The 10,883-nt window shown below is 30.1% G+C and overlaps 1 protein-coding gene across 1 annotated transcript in view; it reads right to left on the bottom strand.

The window, feature by feature from the left end:
• Positions 1-575: 575 nt before the first annotated feature.
• Positions 576-10,883, bottom strand: part of LOC118186071 (uncharacterized) — a 40,296-nt gene continuing 29,988 nt past the window's right edge. Inside the window, exons 7-8 of the mRNA XM_035356075.2 lie at positions 8,521-8,858; positions 576-3,677 (exon numbers count right to left, since the gene is read on the bottom strand). Coding sequence (XP_035211966.1) covers positions 3,606-3,677; positions 8,521-8,858 — 410 coding nt within the window. The 3' untranslated portion in view covers positions 576-3,605. The remainder of the gene's footprint in view (positions 3,678-8,520; positions 8,859-10,883) is intronic.

Raw genomic sequence — 10,883 nt, 5'->3', positions numbered from 1 at the left:
TTCAAGAGGTTCATAACAGTTAGGATAATTTTCACTCATCTCTAAATTTGTGACAGATAGTACACAAACAGTATGCGGTTCAAGAAATTTCCTTTCCTAGAGTTTCTTTCTATGAAAATACTAATCATGGTTTATTTCAAGCACAAAGCATAATAGAATACCCACACGCATGATATCATATGCATACTCCACAAGCATGGTATCTTAGGAAGATACTAATAATGGCTTATTTTAAGCACTCCACAAGCAAGAGAAAATGCTTCAAGTCATTTGTATAACTATAACTGTTTGATTTTTGTCAAATTGAAGTCCAATACCTTCCCACCTGTAAAACATTTTACAGCCTCATACCCCTTCCAGACGAAAAATCTACATTTTTAAGCAAGTTTATTAAATCATTTTAAGAATTTGATATGCATTACTATTTGCCTACAGTTGATTCCATCCACATAAGACAAGACTGTCAAGATTTGTGGAGTTAAAAATAAGAGTGATTCATATGGGATGAAATTTTTTGCTCATAAAAAAATAAATGCTATGATTTACAAAATTTAAAAAAGAATTCAGACACATGCTTTGAAATAAACTGTTTATTTTATTAACACCATTAAGTAGAGAAATAGATTTTGAAATTGCTACAACACCTCATATTTAAAAGCGCAAGGCAAATATTTTGCAATTTCTTGGTACAAAGCCATGGGAAAGAATATTCCCCAAGTATTCTATAAAGTTCTTGGTTTTAAGACAGAAATGATTGCATACAGATTTTTATTCCATAACAATAGGCATAAATACCACAAAGATTCCCTCTAATAGCATTTCTTTTTTAAAAACAGTCAAAGTAAGCTTGATTGTTTGCTTAGGAAGTTTAAAACTTATGCACAACTAAATTAGTAACAATCTTTTTTTTTATGAAAATACAAACAATATTATGCATGTTTAAACAAAAAATATTGACTGGAGATAAACTCCTTCAAAATTAATTTATATAAGAAAAAAAGTTAGATTACCATTAAAAACTTATATAACAGCATTTTTGTTCAGAAAAAGAACTTTTGTGAGAGGGAACCTCTGTTAATTAGGCATATCTGAACTTTTAATAAGACTAGAACAATAAAGCCTAAACTTAACAAGAAAAGTTAAAAATATAATTCACATAAAAAGTCAATACAGACTTGATTTTTAATGAAAATATATTATTCTGTACCAGACAGAAAGCATTCATATAAAAAACATAATGTAGTACCATCTAACAATATTTACACGAATAAAACATGACATTATGGAATGTACGTGAAAGACAGATAGTACAGCCTGAGAAGATGAGATTCTGTGCTCAGAAAAAAAAACAAAAAAATGTTAATATGTGCAAAACAAAAGCTAGAAAAGGAGTTAAAATTGTGAATACACTTACACATGAAACATCTTAGCTGCCTTAATTGTTAGCTCTCTGATATTTTTAATAACAAAGTGTGAAGTTTAATGTTAATGTATTTTACATTCAATTTTACAATATTTTTTCTATTACACAGCCTGTACATTTTGTTAAAAAAAATCATCTAGTATTTCAACATGCAGTATTATCTTAAGTCAAAATTTTATGCAATAATGAGTGCACTAAACTGATAAAATACCAACACACAAACTCAAAGCAATGCAGGTACTGTCGTGAGGATCTTGATAATAATACAAAACAAGTCCAAGTTGTAAAGTTATGCAAAAATCAGAGAAAATGTGTATGTGTGCAATCAAACAGAGTAAAAAAAAAAAAAAAATACATAAATTAACAAAAAATTCTAACTTTACTAAAAGAAGAAAATAAAGAAGGAAATATATATGATGAGCTAGGTTAGCCAGTTCACTGAGCACAGCTGATTACTAGAAATGGAGATACAAGAAAGGATCAGTTCTGATTCAAGAAACATCATCAGATTACCCGATTGACAAGCAAAAGCAAATGTGGGTAATTAAATGTGTTTTAAATGACTTCAAACGTTTTATTTTTAACTTTATTAATGCTCTTACATTTCTTCCCATTCAAAAAATAAAACTTGTAACATTTATATAAGTATACTACTGTATTAAATACTATATTTTATATGAGAAAAAGGTTTATTTTGCATTGCTAAAATTAATATAATCAGAATTCTTAAAAATAGTTAACAATGTAGTAAGAAATTCTCTTTAGCAGAATATACAGCATAATTTCCCTTTTATTCCTTGGCCTTTCATTATTGGCATTTTCAAGTAGTAAATATAAATATTTATTTAATGTAAAATTTTGATTCTGAAAAAAGTCACTACACTATTTAAAACATCATAATCACTATTAAAAATCCAAGTTGTTTCAAAATAAATTAAATAAAAAGACAGGCACAATTTATCACACCAGCAGAACAAGTTTGTTGATTATTATTTTGGCACTTAACATAAGCCACTTTTTTCTTACTACTTGTTTCAGAAACTTACAGGATAACAATTTCAATTTCAGAAAAGGAAAATTATGTATAAAAGATATTAAAACATATAGTATCAATATTGAAAAATTATATACATTACATTCAGGATGTACTTGTGCATTATAAAATTAAAATGTCACTATAAGTTCTAAAAATGCACAGAAAAAAATTGCATAAAAAATCAAAAATATTGCATGTTACAGAATTAAACCTCAACTTTATTTGAATACCTTTACAGATTTTTTAAAAATTCTAAGATCAGTAGGGTTATTTAATCTTAAATATTATATATCACTATTTTTAATACTACTATGCAAGTGATAAATATATAAATAATTGAATGTAAAATAGATATTTTAAAAACTCTTAAATTTATGTTTCTTACTGCCATGTATTACATTATTATGTAATATAATATACTGTACAACTGATGCTCAGCACCAAATTAAATATTTGACACTCAGCACAACAGGTTAAATTTCTTAAAAACCACAAAAGATCAGAGTTTGCATTTTACTTATTTTATAGATTTTGTTATACTTCATAGTAAAAATATTCCCTATTATGGGACAGAAAGTTAAAAATGCCCACTTACAACATCGGTTGGAAGAATTTTTCTCCAAAGAGAACAAGTGAATGAGAAAAATTATAAAGAAAAAATAACACATAATATATCAAAAATAATATGCTAACATGAAATACGTGTAGTTATACATTTAAGTTAACAACAAATGTTTTTTGTAAAATTATGAAAAAAGAATAAAAAATTAAAAGCAGATATAAATGAGAATAGAAAGATAAAAATATCGAGCACATATTAAAAAAGGGTGATATAAACAAATGTAAATTAAGAAAATATGGTTATAAAGCTCTTATATAATATGTACATATGTTTTTACTTCTCAAAGCATTCAGTTCAGAACTGAAAACAAATTTAATGTATTAGCAATTAATACAGAAATGTAAAATTATATTACGAAATTTTTTTCAAAAACACATTAGATCCACTAAGTCTTCTAGAAAGCAGAATATGGCAACAACAGGAAAAGCAGCGGAGCATCACAAATACTTGAGTATCACAAAGGCCAAACATAACAAGATATGGAAAACATCACCAAGGCAAGCACTTTAATTTTAAAAAGAATATCATAGAAAGGGGTTTTTTCCTGTAGTTGTTCCTGATGTATTAGCAGCTTGTCCAGAAGAAAAGGATCCATTCTAAAAAATTAAAAATATAAACATATTATTGAAACTCATTAATATAAAACATTAATGAAACAAAAAGGTAAGATATTAAAATATCCAAATTTTCAAATATCTGAAGTGTTCTTTAGAAGCAAAAAAGTACTTGAACATGCATACTTATTAAAACAGGTTTTATAAATTGTTTACAAAAAAGGAACATTTTTATATATGGAACAAACTGAAAATTTAACAATTTAAAAATCATGAAAATGGTGTCATTTATTTAGATGGTCTTTAAAAACCCATTTACTGATTTAAGAACCCATCAAAGAGCTTCTTCAGTCATTCACTATAATCATCAAACCAACTTTTAAGCGCAAGAATCATAAATAGGAATGTACGAAACAAAATTTGGTAATGATGTAGTATGCAATCTGCCACATGCTGCTTGAAAACAAACAAGGCGAGAAGTTGTCTTCGGATGAGTCTGATGCAGAAAACATCATGCACTAAAAAACCACAGAAAGACAACCAGGGCCCTCGGTATTTGATTTATCATGTTGAAATGAGACTAGAAATATGCTTTTTTGTCATCAAATGAAGACATGTCATGACATTACTATCCATAATCAAGCAGGAAATAATACCTCACTCAATTATCATAAGTGGCAAACAGTCTTCTAAGAAGGGGCTGGGCCGATTACGATATGATCACAAAACCATAATACAGTAGAACTTTGCTGCCAGTTCTGCAGACAGTACTACTATTAAAACAACTGTATCATGCTCAGGGATTCCGAAGCTAAAGATTTTGCCCAACATACAGAGTACCACACAGCAAAAACTTCAATGTTATCTCCCGAAAGGTAAGGTGGAAATCTATTAAAAAAACTGATGACTAATTTTTTTTTTTTAAACTGATGACTAATTTTTTTTTAAACTGATGACCTTTTTTTTTATATATATATTGTACAACATTTGGAATATATGTAGCTGAACAATTTATAAAAACACCCCCTATTAAGAGCCACTCCTTTCGTTTGGTAAAACTGGAAAAAATACAAACTTAATGGAATTAAAAACTTAACAGATTATTAAATTAATTAATGAAATCATTTTCATTTATTTGTATTTTCGTATTTAAAAATAGCATTTTAGGTAGTGCCAAGGAACTGTGGCACTGTAGCTAGTGTGTCATGCAGCAGCACCATAGGTCCAGGGTTTGATATCCAGGCTGGGCAAGGTTGACTCAGCCTTTCATTCCTTGAGTGGGTCGATAAATTACCAAGTTTGTTTGAGGACTAAATATCAGGGGCCCTGCAACAAGAAATGGTGGCCCCGGGGTCCATGGTCAGGAAAGCAGCTATCAACGCATTGCAGGCCATGGGCCACTACAGCTGTTGTGCCACTGAGTTTAGTTAGTGCCACTTAAGAAATAAATAAATAATTAAAAGTTGAAAATTGCATACCTACATTATTACCCAAATTATCACTACTGCATCAAATAAAATTACATAAATGTTATAAATGGAAAAAATATTGAACAATAATTGAAAATGTGACTCAGAAATGCAATAATATGTGTGAAACTGTTCTAATCTCTGGTAACGGCGGTTAAGGTTTCATTCACACATTGGCTAAAACAGCATATACACTTTATTTCAATTTATTATTTATTTAAGAATTTAAATAATTTACAATCCATAGTAACCTGACTATGACAGCCCACTTTCAGGGTTTGAGTTACATAATCTATAAGTTTACTGAGATAACTGTCTTGTTCTCCAGCATCTATCAATTTAATTATTTCTAGCATCCAAAAAAGCACAAGGGTGTCTGGATTAAATAAAAATAAGATGAAATGGCAATAAACTGAGACAATTTAATATGTGATACATTCTTTTCACTAGTACTGTTTCTTCCTTCATTTTCATCATCGTTAACATAGAAGAGCCCTTAGTATTGAAATGGGATTTTGCATCGAATTACTATGAAAGGCTGTATACCTTTTCAAATTGTTGCCACCAAGTATTATCGCCCTGTGTTATATTTAAAGAAATTAAATAACACAGAATCTGCGTGAATGTATGCATGTTTCTCACATTGTGAAAAAACACCATCATCAAAATCATCAAATTTTGAATAACATAGTCGTCCACACGAACATGAGCACCTAGAAGCCCGAATTTGGAATTTCAAATTTATCTTATTTTCTATTTCATATTTTGTAAAATTTTAACAAATTTCTGATTAAAAAACTCACCAATTTCAAAGCAAGCAGTAGCAACACTTCAATTTAAAACAACAAAATTTTAAATAAAACATTTTTTATCTCCAGCGTGCGAGATTGCCTATCGGAAATTCTAAAGATATGCTATTTTAAATATTTTTAGCCCACAGCAGTGTTAGCCCAAATGCTCTCAAAATGTATATGTGTCTGTAAATGGGAAAAAAAAAAAAAAAAATGCTCGTTTGGGCATAATATAGAATCTTAAAAGCTTTTATTTTTTTTAAATTATGCTATTATTTTTACTTTATTTTATATTATCTAAATTAACAAAAAATCAAAACATAAACAAATTAAATAAATTTTATTCTGCCTAGAAAGAATAAAGAATCTGGGTTCTGAACTATTAAAGTTTTACTTAACAAAAATTAGCCCTTTGTACTGGGACCCTTTGAAACTAGCAATTCAAAGTTGTTATTTACAAAAATATAGATTATAAATTACAAAATTATCAATAAAATTAATCAAAAAATGTAAAGTTGGCACAGGACTCAATATATACACCAACGCAGCCTAACTTCATGTCAGTAAGAACAGGAATTCAGAAAATTTCGAAAGCTTCAGCTAGATTTCCCTAAAGCTACAAGCCTATATTGATATAATTTTAAAAGCAATGAAACAGACTTTGAATGGAAAGAAACATCTGATCCTAAACATTCATTCAATAATAATAAGTCTTCAACACATCAACATGAAGTTTTCTGATGTCTGTTTTCTCCAATTATACAGCTTGATACAATGAAAAGTACCCTTTTTCAGTTTTTAAATACTTCAATTCTTCAGTGATACTTTCCTGTAAATGATGATTTCTCACAACTTTGCAAATGCTCATGAAACTTCGGATTCTTCATACTAAATCTGCATCACAATGACTCAAATCGTTTTTCTGCTACCTACAAACTATCCTGCAATTCCCCTGCCTGCTCGTTTCATTGCAAGCAAGCCGTACATATGTTGTTCTAAAATTGTACAGATTCCGAAAATTTTCTAAAGGTAACTTCATTTTATAAATTGTAACTGTCATCAGAGGTATTAAAAATTTCCAAAGCTTCCAACTGCGATGAATTTCCCATCATTTATCGTTATTTTTAACTTGAATCAGACTCTGTATGACATTAAATGTTTCTGATGTTTTCTACGTGCAGTATTCTGGTGGCCATATACATGTCTGCATAGGGACCCTGCACATGGTGTGATGGTTTGGACAGCCACTGGGTACACAACACGCACATCTCTAGTTCGGATCGACGGTAATTTTAAAGCAGATTGGTACATTTCTAACATCTTATGTCCAATGGTTACACCTTATCTTTAAGGCCCCCAAATGCCATGTTTCAATAAGATAATACAAGACAACATGTTGCACATCGTGTTCTGACCTTCCTCGATACACAGGTATTTGACTGCTGCCCTGGCCTGCATAGTCTCCAGATCTGTCGCCCATAGAAAACATCTGGTCACTGGTTGCTGAGAGACTGGCCCGCCGCTCCTCTCCAGCTAACACAGTTGATGAAGTGTGGCACAGATTTGAAGCACCATGGAATGAGTTGCCCATTTCTGTCATCCAAGCCCAACTTGACTCCATGCCTAATGGGGTAAGCGCCGTTTTAGCTGCCAGTAGTGGCAGCTGCTTCTACTAATTTCGCACCCCTGTAACCCTCCAAATGCTTACAAATTTAATGATTTTGCCTTTATGCCATACTGCTTATATGCAATAAATATCTTTTTTGTGTTTGCTTTCCTTCATGGTGTTGCAATTTTAATGGCCTGCAGTGTATATACTGTTCTATAATTTAACAACTTAGACTATAGTCTAAAAAGAAACATAGCTTTTTTGGAAGAGTACAGTTTTAAAATCATTTTTCTTTTAGACTACAGTCTTAGACTGGCTTATTTATTTATTTATTTATTTATTTATTTATTTTGAATTATACAACATCCTACGAAGAATACAAATAAATGTACTTTACATATATAAACACTCCTTATCCATTCTTTAGAATAGAGTTTAGACTGCAATATTTACCGATTCTTTTTCGATAACAGACTGATATTTTTTTAAATATGGCATGTAAATTATATTTTACTTTAACTTTTATTGGCATTCTAATGAAAAATTTTTTCTAAAAGTTAGAAAATGCTTTTCATGTTTAGAGCTCGACACACGATAAAAATAATTACCTGTAAACATTGTGAGGAAGAAAACAAAAAATCACTCATTATTTTTAATATCAATATACATAACTAAAATGTACATATTTCATGTACTTGCTTATCAACATTATGCACATGAACTTTTATTATTAAATGCCAAAAACAGATTTCATGGGAAATCAAAAAATTACCATCTCTAATTCAGACAAACAAATTCTGCTACTATTTAAATAAGTATAATGTTAGAACCTTTATTCCTAATAGATCTCAGACACAAAAATGTCTCCATTTCAGCTAGAGATCAAACAAAATGCAAAGATGTAGCATATGCATTAGTATTTAAATTAGTTAAGCAACATTCCAAAATGAAAAGAGTACTTAGATAGCACGGATATTCTGACATTATTGCACAAAAAGAAGAGATGGCATACTCACCAGGAATGGATTGGCACCACTTGATCCAAAGGATTGAGCCCATGGGTTATAACTGTCCACAACAGGAGCACCTTTACCTGAAAAGGCATCGGGTTGACCATTTTGAATTGGTGAACCCCAAACTTGGCTAGGCCAAAACGAATTTCCAATATTTCCATTAGGTAAGCTCGGCTTTGCACAGTTGGCATTTGGTAATCCATTTGCATTTTGATGTGGAAGGACACTTTTGCTGCTACCCACAGGAATCTGCTGTGGAACAGTTTGAAAAGGATTTGGTGTACAAATCATAGATTGTTGAGACCAAGTTGATGCAGTGTGTGCAAATGGATTTTGTGCAACTGTAAAATACACAATAAAAAACGGGAATTAAAGCATTTTTTTACTTATTATAAATAACAAAAATGCATTACATAATAGGCAAGATAATTTCAATAACTGCAGTTATTAATTTTGTAAGTTATGTTTCTAAAAAAACTGAAATGCCCGAACATTAAGGTCAAACTAAGAACATGTTGCTTCTGCATACACAAGAATATCACCCAAGGACAGTTAATGGAGTTGAAAGTTTAGTGTATACAGCAAAAGCAGAATTTGCAAATTCTGTAAAGTGTTACTAGATTTCTGTGTTTGATCTTTCAAAACATACTCCCCAGGAGTTCAGGACCTCGGAGAGGCTCCAACTCCCCAGTCAGGAAGTCAAATACTGAACTCCACTTCCAATCTGGGGAAACAACATATTCTAGGTTGTTAAATTATCTCAAAATTAATTTTGAGATGCAGCCAAAGCTTGTAACAAATGATAGTGAACTTATTGCACAGGCTAGGACCATACTTTGTGGTAATAACACTGACTTTAAAGAAAGAGATATTTAACATAAATAAATAGCATGATCTTTTGGGTTTTTTTTTTTTTTTTTTTTTTTTTTTTTTTCCCCACTTTGAAAGCAAGTCTAATTTAAGGAGAGTTTGGGGAAAATAGAAAAGAGTCCTATTCAACAAAGAGTTGAAAGAACATTTGCCAAAATAATGAAAGAACAAAAATCTGCTATCTAGTCGAGATAAACTTAAGAAATAAGATGCAGATTTTGCTTTATCCAAATAATGGTGAAACATCATCAAAGAAAGTTAAGTCAAAGATCGTTAATGCTACTGACCCCACCAGATTAAAAGTAGGTATTAAAAATGTCAGAAAAGTCAATAAAAGAGGTTTAGTGGTTGAACTACCAAATAAGAATGATAGCAGTACATTAGAAGAGAAAATTAAAAATAACTCTCTCTTAAAGTATGAAATTCAAATGAAGTTGCCTACAAAGAAAAACCAAAAGGTAATTTATGTATACAGGATTCGTACACATTTTTGCACATGGAAATTAAGTACTTTTAAGGCCCATTAATGAAAAAATTAAGGACCTATGAGCAAATGGAAACTGAATAAATTCAATTAAATATATTATTCTATGCCTGAATTTCACTTTTGTTATACCATCCTAAAAATAAAATAGATCCCTAAGTAGTATGCATTATTACTAAACATGAATTAACTAACATAATTATTAATAAGTTTGGGAATAAAATAAACTTCATGCAGTTTATCAAGTAGCATTAAATATTTTACACTTATAATAGTTGGATATATTTGAAAGAAGATAAGTGACATTTAAGTTTTACTAATAGTTAGCTTTATGTTGATTTTTTTTTTTATATCTCATTTTGTCACATACTTGGTCAGTCTAGAGGTTTAGTAAATAGCAGGGAGATTTTATGTCAAACGGCATACGTTAAAATGAGAAGTAAGATCATAATCAGCATGATTCATAACAACTGACTGAATGTTGTCCCTCTGCTGCTTGTCTAGAAAGAGACCTGACGACTGGAACAAACCTGAAAAGCCTGATTTAGGCACGGTTGAAAGTTAGTCATGCTTTGCTTAGTGCAGTTAATGTCATAGCTTTATGTAGAGTTCCAGAGATTGTAACTCAGTTAATATACTTTAAGGTTCTAATAAGCCACTAAAGCACCAGAGGTGATAAGTTGTTTCGTATATATTATTTTAAGTATCAGTAGGTGCAAAGAATATGTTTTACTTGAATTTTTACATTTTTAATTTTTATCTTGTGACCACAGTGAGTATTAATGAAAGGCAATAACTCACTTTAATATGAAGAGATAATTTTTAAGGGTAAGTAGTTAGTTATAAATAATTAAATTAGGTAATTAGATAACCTTAGTCATTATGGATTTATATGACCACTTTTATTTTTTAAAAATATTTGTTAAAAAAAAAAAGCCCTACTAAAATCAAAATCTAATAAAATTTTGCAGTTTAAAATAAATGTAATTTATGAAATTGATTCTTAAACGAT

This window comes from Stegodyphus dumicola, chromosome 6, assembly GCF_044657685.1.
Source record: "Stegodyphus dumicola isolate Sdum_Otavi_A_Nest chromosome 6, ASM4465768v1".
NCBI lineage: Eukaryota > Metazoa > Arthropoda > Arachnida > Araneae > Eresidae > Stegodyphus > Stegodyphus dumicola.
This window is presented reverse-complemented; position numbering and strand designations above follow the sequence as displayed.